The sequence below is a fragment of the Melospiza georgiana genome, chromosome 19 (genome assembly GCF_028018845.1).
Source record: "Melospiza georgiana isolate bMelGeo1 chromosome 19, bMelGeo1.pri, whole genome shotgun sequence".
Taxonomy (NCBI): domain Eukaryota; kingdom Metazoa; phylum Chordata; class Aves; order Passeriformes; family Passerellidae; genus Melospiza; species Melospiza georgiana.
Genome location: NC_080448.1, coordinates 11,744,378 through 11,768,334, shown reverse-complemented (window position 1 = coordinate 11,768,334; position 23,957 = coordinate 11,744,378). Strand labels below are relative to the sequence as shown.

The 23,957-nt window shown below is 43.3% G+C and overlaps 1 protein-coding gene across 2 annotated transcripts in view; it reads right to left on the bottom strand.

The window, feature by feature from the left end:
- The window catches only part of USP32 (ubiquitin specific peptidase 32), a 63,289-nt gene extending 40,511 nt beyond the window's left edge, over positions 1–22,778 (bottom strand). For both annotated transcript variants that reach the window (XM_058037589.1, XM_058037590.1), the window contains exons 1-2: positions 22,676–22,778; positions 2,490–2,617 (exon numbers count right to left, since the gene is read on the bottom strand). In XM_058037589.1, coding sequence (XP_057893572.1) covers positions 2,490–2,617; positions 22,676–22,733 — 186 coding nt within the window. In that variant the 5' untranslated portion in view covers positions 22,734–22,778. The remainder of the gene's footprint in view (positions 1–2,489; positions 2,618–22,675) is intronic.
- Positions 22,779–23,957: the final 1,179 nt, after the last annotated feature.

Genomic DNA, 23,957 nt, shown 5'->3' with positions numbered 1-23,957 from the left:
ATGCCTTCAAGGCTACACAGCCCACGTGAGCAATTTACCTTCATTTTACACTGGAATAATTATTTTTTTTAAATATGCAGCTGAAATATCCACTCACTTGTGCTGAACTTTGTACATCCCAGCTGTGATAGCAGATGAGCAGCAAACATTACATTTATACATTGTTTCAACACAACACAAGGATTGGTCATGAGACAAACAGAGGAAAGGAATTCCATGGACAATGTCCAATGTATCAGCATTCAATATATGGAATTGCTTGGAGTTTAGCTGCTCAATCACTCCTTGGGAAGAGCTAATAAACACTTATAAAATAGTGTTCTAGTCATGTAACACATCATTTCTCCACATTTTTTCATGTTGGTGTGGCATTTGGAAAACTTCTAATAACACGCACCATGAAAATGTGATGCAATTTTGTGTCTTCCAAAATGACTTAATGCGGTTGCAGCTTTGCTAAACCAGCCCCACCCAGGCAGAATGACAGCAATCTGCATTTCAGAATGTACAATTCACTATCATTATAAGGCACAGAGTACTTTTTAAAATAAAATTTAAGCCTGACATGTTCTGTTCCATGGGCAACTGAAGAGCATAACAAGATTGAAAAGCCAAAGCTGCGCTCCTGCTTCCCCCACCTGAGCAGCTTTCCTGCAGTTTAACACCACAGACACATCTCTAAATTTCCTTTTTTCTTAATATCTTCAACCCCATTCTCCCAAGGGATCCTCCCAGAACATCACTGCCCTGAACATTTAAAAAATGTTTTGTGTACAGGACAATCACCCAGATTGTTGGATTAAAGTTCCACTGGTTTCACTTCTCTGTTTCATGTCCAGTTTGAAACTCCTGTGTTTTTAATTTAACCAATTCCTGAAGGCCTCTCTCTCCTCAGATATGAAAATCCATTATTTCAGCATGCAGAGCCCTCAGCCCAGCTCCAAGACTCCAAATGATCAGCTTTAGTGACTGAAGGGCTGAAGACTCAGGGTTTTCAGCTGCCTAATGACTTTGCCTGCCTCTCCCCATCCTGAAGCCAGGAATTACAAAGCATCCCTTGACTCAAATCCCAATTTTGGCCCAGTTTTCAGTTTTCAGGCTCACAGATTTGATACTGAGTATGAATGCTACAAGTACATCATAATTTGTACTCGGATTTTGAGATGAGTTCTGATGAGAAGCCATCAAAAACCAATTAGGAGTCTTCCATTAATTTTATTTCACCACCTGGAAACCAAGAACTGCTCTATAACCATCATGAGTGTTAAAAGAGAGAATCATCACCAAAATTGTGTCTTTAAGGACAGATTTCTAAAAAAAATAAAATAAAAACCAGGCAGCAGAATTTGAAACCCCAGAATCTCTATTTGTGACCAAATCAGTAAATTAAACCTTAATACATGAAAGGGATATAAAGGTATAAGGTAACACAGAACATAAAATTCTCAATATTTTATACTATTTCAAACCAAGATACATTTTTTGTTTAATCTTAGGGGTTACCAACTCTCAAACTCAAAAATTCATGCTGAAGACAGGCTTTAAGCTCTGGGCAAATCAGACCCCTCCTTCTCCACTGCAAATTCTCCTGCTAAGCCTTAAACACCCACACAAAAAGCCAGCTGTTTACAGAAATAAAGTAGTATCATCCTCTTTGCCAAAATTTAGGAAAAAAGGGGAGAAAAAGAATGGAGGAAAGATGAAGTTGAGGAAAAGGAACTCTGCCAGAGTGTAAAACCCTCAGCAATGCAACACCTCAGCACTCACATTATCTAAATAAAACTGGGGACTTGCACCATCCTCTGAGGTCAACAGCTCTGAGGGTGCCAAAAATAGAGGCTGTGACTGGGAATGACATGGAGCAAGAGATCAGCTGAAAGGTCTGCCTAATCTTTGTCTCTCTACCAAGAATATTTTGATATCTCTCTCAAGAAAGGGGGAACTCCATAAAACAAAATCTTTTTTTAAACATGACTATGTGTAGGATGGTATTGCTATTTTATTTTTTAGATAGATATATGTTTATATCCATGTTGTAAATTTTGATTCTGGTTATTTTTCAGCTCATTCATACATCTGTTGTGAGCAAATTTATTTTTAAGAGCTTGTAAAGATTCATCATAAGAAAACAAAGTAACAGCCAATGGAATCTCAAAGGAACCAACAGCAAGTGCATCTCTGGAGTAAATAAAATATGTTATTATGGTCTTGTTACAAATTCCCAGTCTTTTAATTGCCCAAATTTACATCTGGATATTTAGGTTTATTCCAAGTCATCTACCAGGTATTAATAGGGTTGGGAGCACATCCCTGACCACCCAGGATCCAAGTCTGGAACACCATCTCCAGCCAGAGAAGGTGCATTGTGATGTTGTATAAAAATAGGAAACAATTCCATCAACTCCTAAACATTTGTGTGTGCACAGCAGATCCACGTGCCCTTTATCCACTGCCTTTGGCTCCCAGGAAAGCAGCAATTCCCAGCTCACCTCAGCAACTTTGGGAGGGACCCCATCACCCAGAACTTCCCTGATGAAGCACTGCTGGGTCATATAATAGGAGAGGCCACAAGTTCTCTTGAAAGCATCTTTGAGCCTCTTCAGTTCTATGTCTGTAACTGAGAACAGAGGAAAGAAACAAAAATTGGTCAGTAAAGATATTACAGAAAGATAACAGCTCAAGGAATCTCAAAATCCTCCACTCCTTACGTTTACCTTTACAATGAAAAGACACCAAGAAATTAAATGCATGATTTCCCCTTAAGAGTGGGAAAATGAGCTCTAATCATCTAATCTTGTTTGAAAAGAGGGAAGGGAAGCAGACCTGTGGTTACCATCAATGGCAACAACAGCCCACTGCTAAGTTTTCTGACTACAATAGTGGATTGTAATTTGTTCTAAATTCAGCACCATTCTTGTCACACAAAGGAAAATGAGGCAGCTTTATGATCAATTCTGCATTGCATGCAAGCCAGGGAAATTATCTGCAACCAACAGTGGTGAATATTATTAAGAGCAGCATCTTTCAAGCAGTTCCATCTATTAACCAGTCTGTCTTGCTGTATTAAAACAAATAAAATACTTTATCATCACCACAAGTTCATGAGACAGTGCAGTGAGGTGTGATTTAACAGGAATAAAGTGTTGGACTACATGTAATTCTTCCCCCAAGATCCCCTTGCACAGCCAAAATCTGCTTGCCAGCTACACCTGTTCAAACCTGTCCACAACTGCAAAGGTGGAAAATGTGATGCCATCCCACTCAGCCTGGCCTGGGAGCTCCTGGAAAGCAGGGCTGCCTTCAGACTGTACAAGCACAAAGCAACTTTCTAAGAAAGTGTTTAAGAAGGGGAGGATCTCGTGGAACAAAACAAGCCCTGTGTCCCAAGGCAGGCTGCGGGGAATGGCACAGGACCTGTGGAAGTTCCTGTGGTGCAGAAAAAGCAATTTCCATGCAGAGCCCAGGGAAGTGATGCTGCACACGGGAGCTGTGTCACTGTATTTATAGCAAGGCATTTTCCTTACTCTGCTATCACCAGCCAGACACAAACACTGCCATGGCCAAAGGCTTGTGGAGCTTTCTGTCAGCCAAAATAAAACAGAGCACTCGAGGGCTTCATCCAGCACTCAGTAAAACTTCTCCTTGTCAGTTAATTCATTCATCAAAAGCAAAAATCAATCCTTAAAAGTAAATCACATTAAAACATTCCTCCCTCATTTTAATCCGAGTCAACATGGAAACAGATGTTAGCTCCACTTAACAATTGTGTAAAAACAGAAATTGGGTTATGTTTCCTCTTAAATTATATTACAGATTCTGGGTACGTCTAACCATAAAGAAAAAAAAAATCAAAGTATGTGAGAGACAAAGCTCAAGTGTGACCCACACAGCACCAGAGCTATCAATTAGCACAGTGGTGATTATCATTAGCACATCTCTTGTTTGACTGAACCGAGCCTACTGTAATTACATGGCAGAGGAATGTTGGTCTCATTCTGTTACCTGCCTTATAAGGTGTTTAAATTCCTTTATTTCACATTAACATCCCAAACCAGGAGGGATGAAGGGAGGTGCTTCACCTCCTTTCACCTGTAAGCACAACCAGGGACAACTCCCCAAATTCAATGAGTGTTGGGATTGCTCAGGATCATGGAAAGGGGAAACTCCTGGCTTTGTAATTTGGGCAAAGCAAAGCCAACAACCTGGATCCTAGACTAAATCCAACAGTTCTGGGATTAAATTATTCCCTTTTATTGCAGGTTTTATATGCCTGCTCATACACACATATCTTTAACAAAAATAAACTCTGTGCTCTGGTTTCTTCTCTCTCTCTCAATTCTTTGATCTCCCCACCACTGAATCCAGTCTGGTTTGGGGTTATTTGGCAGAAGTTTCTACACAAACATTTGCTAAGCTGATGCTTACAGCACCCTGACTGCCCAGTGTGCACTCCAGTGCTCAGGAGCAGGAAAATCCATATAAATGCTCCTCCCATAATCCATGGGAGTGACTGGAGTGCCAGCCAAGGTGAGGAGAAGGTTGGGAACAAGACTTGTCCAGCAATACTCCCAAGACCTTCAGAAAGAACTGCACCATCAGTGTACTTAATAGGGGTGATAAGTTGATAGTGCCAGTCCATGTTATATTTCAAAAGCAAATTATTATTGCCAGAGCCCACTCAGTATTATTGTTTGCATACAGAAACTACAAAAAAGGTCATGGAATAACAGGCAAGGTAATTACTGCCATCCCTTCCCCAGGAGCCATTCAAATGACTGATGCTGCCCATTTAAAATCATCTGCAAAGCTTTGTAAAGATAAGTTCATTATACATTTAGATCCATGCACATGAAAGTACAACTGAAATGAGCAGAGCATAAATCAAAGATATTATCAATGTTTACTATGAGTCTGGAAGGCAAAATATTTGAATTCAAAATCCCAGCACCAAAGCACCAATTATTCAACAGAGATAGAGCACGACGGCATTTTCAGAGGAAATAAAACTAAGTCTTCAATTATTAAAGGAACATTTCTAGAAGCAATACATCTATTACTATAATAACTATAATAATTTCAGAAATTAGAACACTCCCATCCCCAGAAGCTGCCTTTTTCCTCTCAGTTCCACGAGCCCAACACACAGGAAGCACCAGAGAACACAGAAGGGTTTTTCATGCTGCCTTAGACACCAGCCTGTCTCCTGCACTGTTTCCTCCACTGACTGAAGTCCTTTCATTAGGAATATTCACTTTTTCCAAAGGCACAGATTCCCCAAACACTTCCAGGAGCCAGTTGTCTCCAAACACCTCTGAGAGGAGCATTCACAGGCTGCTGTCACAGACACAGGAGCCAGCCACCACACTATGAGTGCTGGATTCACAGCCTGACAGGGGAAAACAGACCCTGACAACTCCCCAGGAGGAGTCTGAGGTGGTGGGCACAGCAAAAAGCATCTCCACATCCCACCTGCCTCCAACAGGTGCCACTGCCTCGATGGCACTGTAGGGAAAGTGACTCAAATGGAACTGCACATCTCATTCTGCACCTCCAGAGCACACAGGTGACCTTCTGACTGTGAGGTCGATTCAAGGGAAGAAAACCAAGTTTCACTACTTAGACACTGTGTGATAATCTTTAAAAATCCACCTGACAACTTACAAAAATCACCAGGTAACAAAACCAAGTTTCAGTACTTAGATACTGTGTGATAATCCTTAAAAATCCACCTGCACATCTCATTCTTCACACCTCCAGAGCACACCAGTGACCTTATGACTGTGAGGTCGATTCAAGGTAAGAAAACCAAGTTTCAGTACTTAGATACTGTGAGATAATCCTTAAAAATTCATCTGCCCACTTCCAGTAACAAAACCAAGTTTCAATACCTAGATACTGCATGATAACCCTTAAAAATCCACCTGCCCACTTACAGAAGTGACCAGGTAACAAAACCAAGTTTCAATATTTGGATACTGTGTGATAATCCTTAAAAATCTACCTGCACATCTCATTCTTCACACCTCCAGAGCACACCAGTGACCTTTTGATTGTGATGTTGATTCAAGGGAACAAAACCAAGTTTCAATACCGAGATACTGTGTGATAATCCTTAAAAATCCACCTGCCCACTTCCAAAGCCACCAGTGAAAGCAATCCCAGCCTGTCAGGGTGCCTGTGGTAACTCTGCTAACACAAAGCTCCTGTGCCACCTCAGCTGGAGGGTTTCCAGCCAAGCTGCAGACACTTGAGCAGGAGATTAGTGCTGCATCCAGCTCTCCAGGGAATATTGCAGCTCCAGTTTGTTTAATAAAGTTTAAATGAAACCACGCAACCTCAGCTAAAAATGTCACCCTGCTCACAGTAATTGTAACAAACCTTCAGCTCACCAACTGCTCAAGGTATTTTTAGTTTCCCTGTGTTACTTAAACTTCAGGCTGTTTATATGGATGTGCTATTCCACATTTTTTGTTTTAATTCCCATCTATCCAGGTAATGAAATGTGCAGCGCCTTCCAAACCTTCCCTGCTGGGAACCACCTCTTTCTGCTCTGCTTCCACATATCTGTCACCAAGGCATCCTGGGCTTTTCCTTTTGGACTAAAACTGTATCTAAACTCAGATTATACAAGTCCAGCTCTAGATTTAAACCTTGTTTTGCCACCCCAATAAAACTGCTCAAACCAAGCTGGAGGAAATCAACCCTTCCAGTGGAGCTCTGCAAGTTCTGCTGCCACATTCTCCATTCATTTTAGAACCTCTATGCACTTCAGACTTTTTTTCTTTCCACATCCTGTAGCTCTGATCCCACCCCCACCTTCTGGGAAGGTTCTAAAATACCCTGTGAGCAATGCAGTGTTTGGGGTATGGCACCACCTCTGTCCCCTCCAAAAATCCCACTGAAAGGACAATTTTTAACAACAAAAACTGGGCAGCAAATACCTGCCTCAGCAAAAGCTGCTCTGCTGTTATCAGGCTGCTAGTGAAAATTATTAAGAGTCATCATAAAAATATAACTGCATGGCTAAATACAAGTAATATTGATATTTTTGCTTTTTCATGTCCTGTTTTGGAAAAAGAGAGAGGAGAAAATGGTTCCATCAAAGCCAATTCCTCACTACTCAAAGCACCTGCACTGCACATTCTGTGATACTTCCTCAGAGGCCTCTGAATCTGAGCTAAGCTTTGCAAAAATTACCTCAAGAAAGTGTTTTATTCAAATACTGTAAGAAGGAACTTGGAATCTTCCTTAATTATACATATTTTTGATGATATAACTACTGAACATAAGGAATATAAGAACTGCTACACACTCTGCTTAAAAGTTAAAAGGAGTGGTTGGTCAGGCCTAGTGGAGTTATTACAGCTTAGAAAAAGATATACACCTTACCTGTGATACATGCATCAAGAGCAAGCACAATAAATGCATTTAAAATTCCTATTTAGTATTTATTTGCAAAGTCAGATCAGCCATAAAAACACCTTCCCTTACAACACTTTTCCATATTTCTTTCAAAATTAAAGCAAAATTAAAATGCTGAGAAACAGCAGCTGAGAGCAAAGCACAGCTTTGCACAGCAGCCACTTGTCTGTGGAGCAAAGGTGACAAATAAAAGCATTTGAACTCTCAGCACTGCCTGAGCCATGCAGGCAAGAGACACTTAACCTCTCCATGTCTTGTCTCAGCTCTGAAATGGATCCAAATTCCAGCCTGCATCAGACACATGTGTGATAAATGAGCTAAGATATTGTGTAAAAGCACCACAAGCTACTACTAAAAAGCTGATTTAATCAGTGAAAAGGGCAGAACTCCAAGTGTTTAACTGAGGGGAAAGTGGAATTAATCTGTCCTGGCTACTATAAACTGACCAATTAACATCAGGTAGAACTAATTGGACACAGAAACAGCTCCAGAATGACAAAAGCTGCCTGCAAACCATCAGTGCCATTAGGAGCAGCAGTAACCACAGCAAAATCTTTGTCCCAGGAGCCTGAAATACTTCATTGGACTACAGGAAAATAAAGGATTTATTCTGGTTCACAGGCTGCCAGCACAAAACCCAAACCAGCCCAGCCAAGGGAGAAAACCACAATGTATTGACAGTGCTGAAAGTCACAACAGGAAACAAAACATTGCATAAGCAGGAAGAGAAAACACAGGATAAGAAGGTCAGGCAAGGTGAAGGGTCAGGAACCTTTCCAGCTCATCTGACTGAAGCACTGGTGATTTCCCCCAGAAATGGAAGCAGCAAAATGCCCCAAATACCCTCCAAACACATCCCAAAATCTGAATTTCCAATGTCACTACTGGATGAAAAGCAGCTTGATAAGTCAGTGCCTTAAAAAACAAAATCTCACCAGCCCTGCACATCACAAGTACACAAAGCAAGCAATAATTTGCAACCATCAGCATAACATTGCATTTATTCTTCACTAAAAATAACCAAACCTGAATTCTAATAAAACTGACAACTTGCTCATCCTTCAGAAAGCAAGAAAAAAAAAATCACCTGTCTCAAGTTCTTCCTCACTTCCAGCTCAGGTTTTTTCATCATTCCAATATTTTGATTTCTAAGTGACAATTTTTGAGGTTCAATATCAAACTCACAGGGCATATAATTCTCTAACCAGACAATTATCTTCCCTGTAATCACTCGCTCAATATTTCCCTTAGGAATCTTCATCCTAGTTATACATGGAAATTTTATTACTTTTTTCATTAGTCTTTATTGTGACTTAATGGCTGTGGTTATGAAGTTGTCAAGAACCAAAGCAATTACTAAAAAGCTTCAAAGAGGTAAAATGTGCAAGTGAAAGAAAAGTGTGTTTGGGAACAACCCCAAATTGGAGGAACCAACTGCAAAATGCAATTGAGATAAATGAACCAGCTATGACTAAAAAGTCAACCCCACGCCCCCACACTCTTGCTAAAAAGGAATCCATTTGGGAATATTTTGGGAGAAAACACAGACTAAAAACTCCTGCCTTCCCTAATGGCAAAATGAACCCACTCCTGAGGAATCTTTCATGAGTGGAACATCAGAAATGGAACCACTCAGTGCACACAGGGCACCTCCACAAGGGCTTCACACATTTACCAGGAATTTAAGGATAACAACACCACGGTTTGGGGATATTAAAAAAATGGAATTATTCAATCCAGCTGTATTTCTTCCTCCCACCTACTCTTTGTTTTGGGTAGCAGTGGCTCACCCTGTGGATAAAGCTTTCCCTGGCTCTATCAGACCTTCCCTGATGCATATCAAAGGTTTAACATCTCCTGTGCAGGCAGATTCAGTCATTACAATGGGATTTGCCAATTTTCTCTAACAGGAATACTGAGCATTTATGTGATGCTTTTAATCTTCAAAGAGCTTCCTCCTCACAGTTCCCATTCCCAAAAGAATGCCAGCATTCCCAGCCTGGTTTATCCCTCTCTATCTCCATCAGGGCACATTGCTGCTTGGATGAACTCTCCCAGTAAGCCCAGTGTGGAGAGCAACTGGGACATAACAAACAGTGAAGAAATAATAATAATAATAATAATAATAATAATAGTAATAATAATAATAATAATAATAATAATAATAATAATAATAATAATAATAATAATAATAATAATAATAATAATAATAATAATACAATGAAATAATCCTGCCACTATCTGAGCACAGAAATCTTACTGGCCATATTTTAGATCCTCATGAATTAAAGGAGCTCCCTGGTCCATCCATATGAGCCACAGGATAAACCTCAAAGAACCTGAAAATTCACAAAACCTTGCAGATCAGCAAAAATCTATTTCAGCATTTTTACAACTGTAAATTTACGCACAATCAACTGCAATGTTATATATTAGGGACAAATAGGGACTCCTGTTATCAAGTAAGGAATTGATACTCATTCTCCAGGAGCAATTCCCAGCCCTGGATCATCCCAGGATGTCCTTTCCCACCCACAGGCTCCTGTCCTCTGCTGGCTGGGAAAAGGGGGACAAGTTTTAAACGATTTACAATGGTTTTAAATGGTTTTAACAGAGCACACATCATCTCAGATCACTGAGAACCCTGAGATAACATGGCCTAAGAATGAATCAGGAGTCTGGGATGCTCACCTTCCCCTGAATTCCCAATATTTGCTCTCCCTTTCCTCTGCTGTTTTCCTCTGATGCACCCTCAGAGTTCTGGTTTGTCCATGATTTCCCAGATGAATGTTTCAGCTCTCAATCTTTCCAGCATTTTGAATTAATGTTTAGTCCTGTTTAGATCAGAAATTTAACTCTGCTTTTCTCAGCTATCCCTTCATCAGTTTTCCTGGCAAACACACTGAAGTTTGTGTTGTTATAGGTGAGCAGAGCAGCTTCTGTCACCATTCAAAAAAGCTGCTTCTGTTTTATTGCCACCATCAAAATCATCGAGACATTTATGCTTGTTAAGATTCACAAAATTACAATATAAAACTCATTTCCAAGAAATAAACACCCAGCTCAAATGAAAAGCAAGTGCCAACTATGTAAATGCAAACACCACATAAGGACCGAGCTACAAAATAAATTGAAATATAACAAATATTTCATATCCTGTCTCCCAACAGTGCCAAAGATACTAAATGCAGCTGTAACATGAATTGTTTTTTAAATAAAATATTATAATCTAAGCCTGAAAGTTAAACAGAAGCTACAACTTCTGCACAGGAAGGCAGAGCTCCCCAGCACCTTCAGTGAGGATGAGAGGCAAGGTAGGAGCTCCAGTTTGGGATTGCTGGCAAAGTTTTGATCAAATATTCACTGCAGTGCTGGCCTCTGGCAGCTGAAAGAGCCAACTCTGGTAAAGCTCAGCACTTACACACTGTGACACCAATAATAAAAGATTCAGATAATAGTTATACATTGCTACAACTTAATTTCTGAAGTCAGAGAGAAAATATGACTCACTTGCAAGTCAGGTGCTCTGGCACAAACCCTCCACACGTGTGGGTTCTTATGGCCAAGAAAAGGCTCTCTGCCTCCAGCCTTCCTATCCCCAACTCTTGGGGACACATCTGTCCAAAATATCACCTCAAACTCAGCTGTAAAGGGAATATTTCAGTGTCAGGTCCCAAATTTCTGTCTCCTGTCACACTGTTACAAACACACAATGGCAAGCTTGATATCCAACCTGTGAAAGGCTGAAAAACACCAGCACAACCACAAACACAGCCACTGCACTAGGCAGTGAAGAAATAAAATAAAAACCAGCACGTGTTTAGTTCTGGGACCCCATTACATGGTTGGTAGAACACCAAGAACTGAATCAGAGCTTTATTTTTTAACAGACAATAGCAAACAATTAGCATTACTATTTCCAAACTCCATCCCCACTGCTGCACCTCCTGTTAAGAGAATCCTCAATCAACATCCCAGGATTCATATTTAGGATTATCCTGGAAGTTGCCATGCTAGTTTTACATTAGAAAATTCCTCAGTGCATGTGAAAAATGTGTATTTTATGATTGGCTTTTCACAAATATTCAAATGAATATTATACGTGTTGTGTTAGAAAGTAATGCTGTATTAATTCTATTAAGTACTGTGTTAAACATAGTTTTAGGTTATAAAAATGTTAAAATAGAAACTGTGCTATGTAGGATATATTATTTTTTAAAGAAAGGACTTGCAGTAAGATAGCAATCACAGGACACCTGAATCTTTCAGAGAACGAGAATTTACAGCCCCATTATCAGAAGAAATGAACTTCTCCCTGCCTCAAAGGCACTGTTGGGAGTGAGAGGAAGAAGTTGAGGATGACCAGACAGAATCCTGTGTTTGAATGGAATTTATGTATCATGGATGAGGTGTATGAATATGAACAGGCTGTTGTTTTTAAGGGTTAATCCTCTGTTAACTGTGTCCTTTTCCAGGCTTATTTTGCCCAGAAAAGGGACCTGGACATCTGTAACGCTTTGTTTTTATTGTCTCATATTGTCCTAATTCAAATTGTCCAAATTATTATTACTCTAATTGCATTACTATTTTTACAGCCATTTTATTACTATTAAACATGTAACATTTTCAACCCAAGTGCATGGCATTTTTCACAGTGCAGACACTCAGCATCACTGTGCACTGCTCCTCAGGCTCCCCATGGGAAGGATCAAGCAGCACATTCAGAGCCACCCTGGAACAGCTGCATGGGAGCAGCTCCCCGAGCACCTGCATGGGTGGGATGGCTGCAGGGATTGCAGGGATGGCTGTGAACACCCTGCCCATTGTCCCACACAAACAGAAAATGGCACAATGCCTTCCCCCCAAAGAGCCCTGAGGAGAGGCAGCAGCTGGGATCTCTCCCTGCATCCCTGGAGAGACTCACAAGATATCCTCAAGGACATCACAGGCTCTCTTAGCAGCAGTACATTTGCATAATAAATGATGAACATTTTACGATTCTATATTTATCAAATATTTTCTATTCTGCTTTTTAACCTCCGTCCCTGTAACACTGTGGCCTCTGCAGATATTTATCCTGTCTTCTGCACTGGAATTAGTGCATGGTGTGGTTTCTTCCTGCTCTGCCCCATCAATGTTGCAATCTACTCACTATTTTAAAAATAACATTGGTTCTCACAACACATTTACACCACAGTTCTCTAACCAAGGTGATCAGAAGACAACGCTGAATTGCAGGCAACAAAAAAGTGGGGAATTGGTTAATGGCAAAAAGATCAATTATAATTCTTTAGGCAGAGACAAATCATGTTGATAGCTGCAGAATTGGGACCAAAAAGTTCTGCCATTACTGTTCCAGTGATAACAACCCTCCCTAAATCCTGGCACAACACAGACCAGGCTGCACCAACTGCTGCTCATTCATCCCAAAGCACTCCTGCTTCAGCTGCACAAAGTGCAAATCCACTTTTTCAATTTTTAAACTGAAATCTGGGATTTAACTGTATCACATCACGAGGGAAAACGTGCCAGAAATCTTGACAAGACTAGGAAATTTCCAGGGTAAGATTTTGCTTCTGGATAACACCTAACAGCCAGAAACAGGGATTGAAAAGAAATGCTTCTTCAGCCCAAAATACATTCATGATGCCACATTCAAGTTCATTTTTAGAACAAATTCAATCTGCAAACTCAAGTTCTCATAATTACTATCCCAATACTTTCAGTTCTTTTTCCCCCACATCCACAGACTTATTCAATCTGGTACTTCCTGTTCTGTTTAGGGCTTTCTGTGTTTCTTCCACTTTTTTATTTCATTCAAGGTCTCAGAATTTTAAAAGAACAAATTTTGCAAACTAATGGAGTAAAATTAATCATCTGAAACCATTCCAGCATGTGAAGGGAGCTTACAGGGAAGCTGGAGAAGGAAGGACTCTCCATCAGGAACTGTGGTGGTAGCAATGGGTTCCAACTGGAAGAGGCAAGCTTAAATCAGATAGGAATTCCTGTTAAAATATTTCAGCTCAGGAATCTGTCACAAACCCTGAGCACTGCCATTGCCACCAGATTTGAGATAAGGAACATCCATTCAAACACAAAAGAAACATAAGCATCCATTCTATATTAAACACTTAACATGAAATTAAACTGTGAGTGGATGACAACTGAAAGACCAGCTGACAAAAAGAGAGACACCATGTGAATAAAATCACTGGTTCTGAGGAAGAATTCCAAAGGGCTTGTAGTAGGTTTTATTTGCAAAGGATGAAGCCTACATTTTTATACAGAATATAATTCTCTCTTATTTTGGCCCAATGACATTGCCTCTCGTCGCTTGTGGGCCCAATTCAGCTCTAAACTGAGTGAAACAGCTTCAAAGGATTTGGACATTTTAAAAAATGACCAAAATAAATGGCAGAGGTTCCTTTTGCCTTTGTAGCTGCTGCTGGTGGCTGGCTCAGAGCAGCTGCCCTGCCTGGCCCTGAGGCTGCAGCCCTGAGCAGAGGAAGTCAGAGCTCTCTGGGAGGTACAGATGTCTCAGGGACTGCTTAAAACCACTCCAAAGTCAGAAGCACAGAGCCTGACACAGCCAGACATCCCTTCTGCCCAGCTCAGCCTGCCCAGGGCTCCAGCACCAGGGAGGGCTGGTCCTGCTGCTTCCCAGGAGCATCCCTGCCCCAGGAACTCTGCTGGGCACAGGAACCCGGGCACTTCATCAACACCACCGTTAACACCTTGCTTCTCCTCAGAACCACATTTCCACGGGATGGGAGAGGTTAAAGGGGGATTTAAACACCCTGGGGATCAGGGCTGTCACTGCCTCTGCCAGGTCACCCCAGCTGTGAGAGCTGAGCACAGGGGAGGCAATGACTCAGTGAGGAACCATTGCTGGGCTTGTACCGGCCCCACATTAAATAACATTTATATGGGAAATGAACTCTGGGCACTACAAACTGCCTGCTTAGCCCTTGTCCCAACCTTTCTCAGCCAGCTCCTTTTATTCAACACCAAATAAAGGCCCTGTTGCAAATGTTACCTTATTTTTATAAGAAAAATGGCTTTGTTAAACTTTTAGATTATTAAACCAAGAGTCTCACATCTCTAGGACTTAGAGTGTCAGTAATACACTAAAATAACTAAGGAATTTCCTTTAATGCTGATGAATCAAATAATAGACTACATAGAAAAATTCTGATTGATTATAATTCACATCAGAATCAGGGGGATTCTGATCCCTCAGGAGGGATCCTACCTGCAGAGCTGCCCCTACAAAACCCACATGCAGACACATTTAGTGTCAAATCAAGACCTGAACTCAGTTTACAGCCACTGAAAATCAGAAATGCAGAAGAGATTCCACATCAGTTCAATAAAGCAGCATTTCAAAGTGATGCACTTGCCACACAAGCCCCACCTGCAGGGACCATGGCAGCCCTGCTCAGCTGTAAATACAACCCCATAAAAATCCCCATTTCTCAGAGGTGCTCAAATTCATTATATAAAAAAAGAAATTAAAATTACTATTAGACAGCTCTGCTGCAAACATTAAAGCAACACAGCCTATGAGATATGGAGCCATCACTAACAAAGGTAAGGTGTCCCTGAAGAAATCACAAAAGAAAATGTGCATTAGGATTTTGCCACTCTTTTTAGGCAAGCAGGGAATTTTATTCCAGTAAGTGCTAGCAATAATCCAGCATTCAAAGTTTGGTGAATTAGGCCCTTTCAAACTCTTAGGCAGAATCTACCTTAATGGATTTTTCTCCTACATTCATCTTTGCCCAAAGGCTTCATTGTCTCATTATGTAAATGACCTTTTCATATGAAAATTAAATGTTAAAGATGCTTTTTGTAGTTCTTCAATACTGCAAATATCACATGGACATTCACAATAATTCAGACTAAGTACAACTTATAGAAAAAGCACCTGCTTCAAGGAATGGAACAAATTAAGAAATAACTTGGTTTTAAATGACTAAGAATTGAAAGTCTTAATTAGAATTAACCCACAGAACTTTCTTTTCTATACAGAAACTCAAACTAGGAAAGCATCAGGCAAAGAGGAGCCTGAAGGAGGCCCTAAAAACCCCAGCTGGGCAGGTCTGCCTTACATCAGGTTGGAAATAACCAAAGGCAGTGGGCAGAAACAGCTCTGCTGTCTGAAAATGCCACACTTATCCTACCCCTGCTCCATCAGCTTTCTGTGTGCTCACAGCGTTCAGAACTTCTTCCTGGACCAGAACAGAGCAGGATTATGTTAATAATAATTAATAACTAAGTGATGGGATGTCATGAGAGCTCTGCACTCATCAGACCTCCCATAGAGCAAATGATTTATAGCAATGTATGACTTCACAAGCTAACCAAGGACACACTCACTTTTCAGGAGACAGTGACACTTTCTGAATGACAGATATTAGTAACACCCGGGTTTTTAAATACAGAAAAACCCTACCCAGTCCCACCTCAAAGCAGGAGTTGTACAATAATCCTAACTTAGAGAATTCAATAGACACTTCATGCCTCACCTCATCACATTACTGCGTTCTTTTTCATTCTCAGCCTTGTCATCCCTTCTGAGGCCCATTTTTGAATCTGATTTCATTTTCTTGAGTACTAAAGAACTGAATGCCTTCCTTATTTTATGAAAGGAGACAGTGGGCTGAGTTCCCTTGAGCAGAGCAAAGGGGTGAGGGCTGTTTTACTCATTCCTGCCATAGTGCCAGCAGCCAGAAAGCCTGAAACTGTTACAAGTCAAGTAAACAGGATTCAAAGTAGTCCCCTCTTATTTTTTTTTCTTTCACATTTCATTAGAGATGCTTCATCTCACACTGAACAACTTCCTAGTTTCTATTTTTGTCCTTTTGGGGTTTTTTTTCCTCTGTAGGACACTGTCAGGTAGATTTAGGACTTCGTCAAAACAAGACTTCACAAAATTCAAGCTGAACAGAAATATTTTATAGAATCTATCAGGTTGGAAAGTATCTCAGGAGGTCACTTGGTTCAGCCTTCTGCTTGAAACTGGGTCAAGGCTGAACTCAAACCAGCTTCCAGAGGGTTTTGTCCAGGCAGGGCTGGGAAATCTCCAAGGATGAAAGTTCAACAACTTTCTCTGGGCAAGTACATTTTAAAAAAAACCCTGATGTTACAGGAGGAAAAACTAGAAACTGATTAGAAACTATAAAACCACTGATGTCATTGATTAAAATCCAAGAAATAAAGCTCAGGTTTATGACCTGGGAGATACACAGGCATATAATCTATAATCCAAATAAATGTTTTGAGGACTCAGTTTCAGTCTACATCAAGATAAGAAAATGTATTACATACAGAATAGCCTGACAGTGGTCTTTTCACTTATATCAAGATATTTAACACTCAAAATGAGGATTTGTCCAGCTTATCCTGTGACCTCCAGCCCCATGGCTGGAACGATATCTATTTAAACTCCCCTGGCAGCTTTCCTGCCTGCCCTGATCGGAGTCTTCAGTAACACACTGACAGGACAAAACTGCAGCTAATATTGTGAGCCTGCTCCTATTTAGGGACATGATTCACCTGAGAAGTGAGAAACCAGAGGATTCCCAACATTTACTGAATCATAATTCAACTTTCTGAGGGTTTTTTTTCCTTTAAGATGATCAACCTTTTCTTATTTATGAAACACCTATGTTCTCAAATCCTCTTTTCTCAGACTTGCATCACTCCCTGCACACTCAACACTTGTGCAATCACCAAGTTTCTGCTGTGCTTGGGAACCATCTAAGAATTACTGAAAACCTCCTAAAAGGGTGCAATCAGCTCCCATAGCACCACAGCACTTGCAGCAGCCTAAGCAGGAGGCAATATTTGCCCCTAATTTGTAAGTTTTCAACTGGTATTTCATAAAGAGCCTCTAAAGACCACAAAGGTACCTCAGGAAAGGAAATTTACCGTTAGCTGGCTGAAGTTCCCTCCAGCACTGTTCCTCATTTCCAGTAGGAAATAACGTGGGGAGTCCTGAGCAAGAGGCTGAAACCCCCTGAGCTCACTTCCCCAAACTTGGAACCTGAGCTAAAGGAGAAAGTGGTGGCTGCAACTCAGCAGCTGCAGAATTACAGATGAAAACCCAACTCTGGTCCAACAGATCAGCTGCAGGGAGAGGGATTTGGGAGTGCTGTGGGTGAGAGGCTGCACATGCCCTGTGCCCTGGGCTGACCCCAAAGCGTGGGCAGCAGGAATGGGGGATTCTGATCCCTCAGGTGGGATCCCACCTGCACAGCTGCCCCCAGACCTGAGGGACAATCCAGAAGGAGCTGGAGCTGCTGGAGTCAGTCCAGATCATCAGAGAGATGGAGCAGCTCTGCTAGGAGGAAAGGGTGAGGGAACTGGGATGGTTCAGCCTGGAGAAGAGAAGATTTGGGGTGACCTAACTGCAGCCCCCTCAGTTCCTGAAGGAGCTGACAGGAAACACAGGGAGAGACTTTCCACAAGGGAGTGCCAGGACAAGGGGAATGGCTTCACACTGACAGAGAATGGGTTAGATTGGATATTAGGAGAAATTCCTCCCTGTGAGGTGGTGAGGCCCTGGCACAGGCTGCTCAGAGAAGTGTCCAAGGCCAGCTGGAGCAACCTGGTCTCATGGAAGGTGTCCATGGCAGGGGGGTGGAACAAGATGATCTCTGAGGTTCCTTCCAACCCAAACCAGTCTGTGATTCTAAGGAGCATCTTCTCACCAGTTCATGGAAGTTTCAGCAGAATTCCCCCAGTCACTCCTGCCTTTGAAATACATGTTCAGCAGAGCCTGCTGAGGTGCCCTCCCAAAACAAGCACCACAACTGAATGCCAGAGTTGTGAAATAATTACTGCTCTGTGAATTTGAGCAGCCACTTGCAGCTCTGCAGCTCTATAAACAGGAAGTGTGAAGCTCTGCATTCATACCTGCTTTCATCATATGACAGAGCCCTGAAGCCATCAAATACTGGCTGACAGAACAAGCCTCGCTGTAGAATCCAGACTGTCTCCACAGTGGATTCTATTCATTCTGATAGCTAAAAAAAAGGCTGAGAGACTTCTAGGCATTTTCAGCACACGCCTCTGGAACTCAAGGCTCAGAAAAGCACAGGTTTGTACTCTTAGAAAATAACATATCCCAAAGAACCTTCACCTCCCTATCATGGTCAAGCTCTGGTTTTCAGCTATGAGAGAAAATAAAGCAGAACGCTCTCCTTCATGGAATATAGAAAGAAGAGAATAAACCACTAAAATGGTTCCCTGAGTGTTTTTCCTAAAAGATGGCTGGGATTTAAAAAGTTAATTTCATCATCTGGAGTAATAAAAAGCAGTTTTCCATGGGCTGAAGGGTTGAGTCCATGGATTTGTCACCAGGCTGAGATCGACAGCCTCAACTAGATGATGATATATTTGCACAAGTTTTCCATCATCCTCCTGTCACATTTATGACATCTGAACGCTGGAGGATGTTAATGATCAGACACCAGATATATTTGCCTTGATTTAAATAAAACAAATGCAGCTATTTTTCAAATTCAATCAAGACACAAAAGGTCATTAGCAAGATTTATCCCCTGCCCATCACACATCACTCATTACTGCACACACTCACCGAGCTCCTCGTGGGCTAGAGGGGTTTTTGTTACTTTGGTGTTCTCCAGCTGGTGCCATCTCAGAGACACAAAACCAAGGAAGAAAACTGCCCTAAAAACCACCATGCCACGAGCTCTCCAGAGGCAAAACCTGTGCAATTGATACACCTGCAAGTTCTGCCTCGCTGCTAGCTGGCATTTCAGCTGCATGCACATTTTCCAACACCAGCACTGTTTCTGTGCTTTCATCCTGCTCTTTTTCTCAGAGATCACTGAGCACAGGACCAAACACAATTAAATGGATTTATCAGCAGTCACTCATTTCTCCAAATTCTATGCTCACTGACCATGCTGATGTGGTGCATTCATGAAACAAAAATTTTACCTTGCTTTGAGCAGAAGGAAAACTCTGCCTTCCTCTCTGGCCCAAATTTGACAGATCCATGATTATGCACCAACATTTCTTTTAAGTGGTTCCCTGACTCAATATTTAGCATAGATAATTTAGCTGGAAATGGCCTGAATTACACCTGCTCTAAGTAGCATTCACAGAAACTTTGACTACAGATTCTACAGTTTCCTAATTCACAAGTACCTCCATAAATTTATGCCCGGACTACAATTATCTTCTCAAAGTTACTGAAGCAAAACACATTAACAGCCACTGAAAAATACAGTCCATAGGGATCTGAGATAAACTGGCCACCAATACCACACAGGAATCTCTTTCCTAGAACTCTTATTAAAATATTGCATGTACAACACAGGACAGTGCAGGAGCTGCTGTGCTAATACAGGAGCTAACACAATAGTGATAAAATTATTTATTTTATAAAGTTTTTATAAAGACTGCTCTTTGAGAGAACTAAAAGACAAGGCAGACTTTAGAGCACCATCTCCCTGGCAAGGCCAGAGCACCCAGCCAGCCTGATGGACACAGTGATAGGACAGGAGTGGGAAATCAGGGACAAACATTGGAAAATCCACCAAAACAAGAACTGGCTGACTTGCAGCACTGCCCTTAGCAGAAAACTGCTGTTGGCTAAGAAAAAAGCAACAAGCTCAAGAGCCACAGTACCAGTTCATGCCACCACAAATTCAGTTTGATAAAATAACTGACAATTTTATGCTCAGTTTGGAACAAAGCACTTCTGGCTTCACCTCTAATGACCTGCCCAAGGATTTCATCTCCTCACAAAGAATCCATCCTCAGAAGGAGGTCTGAGGGGTCAGGAATAGCTCTCCTCACTTCTCATCTCATACCTTTTCCACAGCAACACCACTCTGTGCCTCTGGCTACTATAAATAAGATGACCACAATTGGCAAAATTCATAAAAAGAGATGTCTGAAATAGCATCCTGCTTTCCACTGCAGACAGATCTCAGGGGGGCTGGTGACACTGCTGTGACCTGCACTGGTGGACACAGGACAACCCCAGTGTGCCCATCCTCAGGGCCACGTCACCTCAGCACTGTCAGCTGCCTGTGCCAAGGAAAAAGGGGAAAATAAAGCAGCAGGATTGTCTCCTGTTCAAGGGTGGAACATGCCATCAGCACCAGGCCGCTCTGGCACTTTCATCTCCTTGAGCAGAAGTTACATTTTAGCTACTGTTATTTATATTGTGAGCCTTTAACCACAACTCCCCTCACCTTCACAACCTTTGCTTACTACCAAAATGAATTGCAATAAATGAAGCTGCCTAAAAGTCAGCCTTATTTTCTGAAGCTGACAGAAGCAGCATTTTCCCCAGATATTCTGAACAACTGAAATCCAAACTGGTGACTCAAAAATACGATCACAGCATTCTGAATGATTAGCACAAGTACAGGTAACCAGCACTGATTGCTCACAAAGAATTCCCAGCAGAAAAATCTGTACAAATACCACCTAATCCAAAACTTTCTCACCATTTAAGAACCAGGAAACAGTGGTAGAGAAGCTGGATCTAACTGGAGATAAATATATTTGATTTTCTTTAACATTTGCGTTCATCCATTATCTCTGTGTCCACAGAAATGCCACAAGTAGCAGCAAGGTTCTGTGGAAGTAGGAATGGTCTAACAAATAATGTTTTGATAACTGGCCTGTTTTATACATACAGTGATTCACTGGTTAAGTAAACAACATAGTTATTTAGCAAAACATCAATTTATAACAGAGTGCCTAAAACAACCTTTCTGGTCTCCTACAGAAAAACAGTATTGAAGGTCTCATATAGAGAAGAAAAACATCCAAAAAAATAACAAAGAAAAGCATTATATTCACTGCACAGAAATAATTTCTTATTAAGAAGAAATCAATCTTATTACTTATGAAGCATCAAGAACAACTGCTTTGATTTTGAAGCAATGTAAGAGTTTAAATCTAACTTTTGAATTCAAAACACTTGTTTTTTCTTATTTAGGAATCCTGGAATATACATTGTGACCAAATGACTGTATTCTCCACCAAACAGCTTATTTCAAACGCTCCCTGATATATTTAACTTCACACCTCTACCAAGCTGCATTTATAACTCCAGCTCTTCTAAAAATACGTGCACCAGAGCTTTCAAAGACTTCCCATACTTTCACTAGCAGCGAAAATCCTTCAGGGCTGTTATGTTTAAATTCTGTAACAAGTGACTTTGAATCATACGTTTGTTTCTCCTGCTTGACACTACGTTGCTCCATTTCCTATCTGACATGGCATCCCTCAGAGGCTCCACCAGATAAAAAAAAAAAAAAAAAAGAAAAAAAAGAAAATATTTAACAAAAACCCCATTTCACGTCAATTTGTTTCTTTTTCAGTTAACACCCAGCGGTTCCTCCCAGTTCTCCCTTATCACTCCTGACATGCCTCTCACATGCGAGCAGGAATAAAAAGGGCAGCCATAGACTGGCTCGAGCTTATGAATTTTATCAGGGCTTTAAATATCAAACAGGTGAGCTGCTTTACCTGCGCTGCATCACGGGAACGCACAACAGGGCAACAATTACCGACACCTGTCCTGCCTGCACAGCATTTACTGCTGACAATTCCTGTCCCTCTTTGTCCTTGGACTTGGCTATCGCTTCCAGAGCCAGGGAGCTCCCAGGGTGTAGCTTGCCGTCGCCTTGGAGCCCCGCAGCTGCGAGCGTTCCCCGTTCAGCTTGTTTATGTTTTCCCTTCGCTAGTCGCTCTTTAAATCCTCCGGGGGGACCCTAAACCGGGCTACAGCGGCGACACCGAGCCCGGGCCACGCACGCCACATCCATCTTGCCATGCGGAGCCGCGGCTGCGTGATCCCCGAGCACGGGGAGGTAAACACGAGGAGCGGGAGGGCCGGCAGCCGGGTGAAAGCCCCGCCACACCGGGAGCCCGCCGCTGCCCGCCTCATGCCGGCCGGCCACAGGCGGAGGCCGGGCCGAGGGGCGGCGGGGAGGGCACGGCACCGGGCCCTGCCGGGGCCGCCTTAAAGAAGGGGAGAGAGATAAATAAATAAATAGGTAAGATAAATAAATAAACGGCGCGGCGGAGGGGCGAAGGCAGCGGGGAAGGAGCCGCCGAACGGCGCGAGTGCCTCCGCGCGGGGTCCGTCATGGAGGTGCCGCCTCACCGCCCGCTGCCGGGGGGCAGCGCGGGGCCCCCGCACCCCTCCCCGCCAACCTCCACCCAGCCTCCCGTCCCCGCCGCCGCCTATCCTCACCCCTCCGCAGGGCCTCGTCGTAGCCGAGGAAGCCGATGCGGGACTCCTTGGCGCCCATGGTGCCGCTCAGTCCATGGCCGCGGCGGCGCCCGCCGGAGCCGCTACCGACGGGGGAGGGGGGGCGGGGCCGCCCGGGGGGGGCGGGGGGAGGAGGAGGCGGCGGCCGCGCGCCCGCCCCGCCGCCGCCGCCGCAGCCTCCATCGCGGGTCACGTGGGGCGCGCGCGCCGCGTCACGTGGGGCGCGGGGAGGCCGGGGCGGGGCTCTGATTGGCCAACGCCGAGCCCCCCGCTCCCGCCCGCCCACCCGGCGGCGCCGTCGCGCGTCCCCTCAGGGGCGGCCGAGGGGGAGCCGCAGCAGCCGCGGCTGCGATGGTCGGGGCTCTGCAGCGCTGCGGCCGCGCCGGTGCCCCCTCGGCTCCGGGTTGGCTCCGCGGCCGCAGAAGAAGGAGGTGTGACGAGGAACGACCTGGCTCTGCCCCGGCACAGGCGCTTCGGAAGGTGTCGCTTGCGAAAGCTGTCAGCGCTTCCCGTAGCGTGCAGCGGCGAGAGGAGAAAGGCTGCGGTGCGATGGGGCCCCCGGCGGAACAGCCCTGGTGGGAGGGTGAGAGTCGCAGCACCCTCGAAGTGCACAGCGAACAGCCCCTCAATCCCCTCAGATCCTCAGAGGGAATCAGCCCTCAGCCCCCTCAAACCTCACAGGGAACAGCCCCTCAATCCCCTCGGATCCTCAGAGGGAATCAGCCCTCAGCCCCCTCAATCCTCACCGGGAACAGCCCCTCAATCCCCTCAGATCCTCACAGGGGATCAGCCCTCAGGCCCCTCAAACCGCCAGAGAACGGCCCCTCAGTCCCCTCGGATCATCACAGGGGATCAGCCCCACAAAACCTCACAGGAATCATCCCCTCTGTGCCCTGAAACCACACAGGGAATCAGCTCTTCAACCCCCCCAAAAATAATAGGGGATCAGCCTCTCAAACCTTACGGGATCAGCCCCTCAAACCTCTCAGGGGGAGCAGCCCCTCAGCCCCCTCAAACCTCTCAGGGCACGGTGGTTCTCCTCAAAAAGTCCTCTAAGTCGCAGGGCTGCAGGCATGGGGTGACAGTAGGAGGTTCCTGTTCCATTAAAATGTCTTTTCACTGTCTGAAACAGAAACACGGGCTGAATTGTAAAAGGATCAAAACCACCCCTGCCCTTTGCTGTTCTCCAGCATGTTTGCTTTTAGTATTCAGCCCAGGACTGACACAGAATGGGAGGATTTCCCAAATGGCTTTGTTACAACAT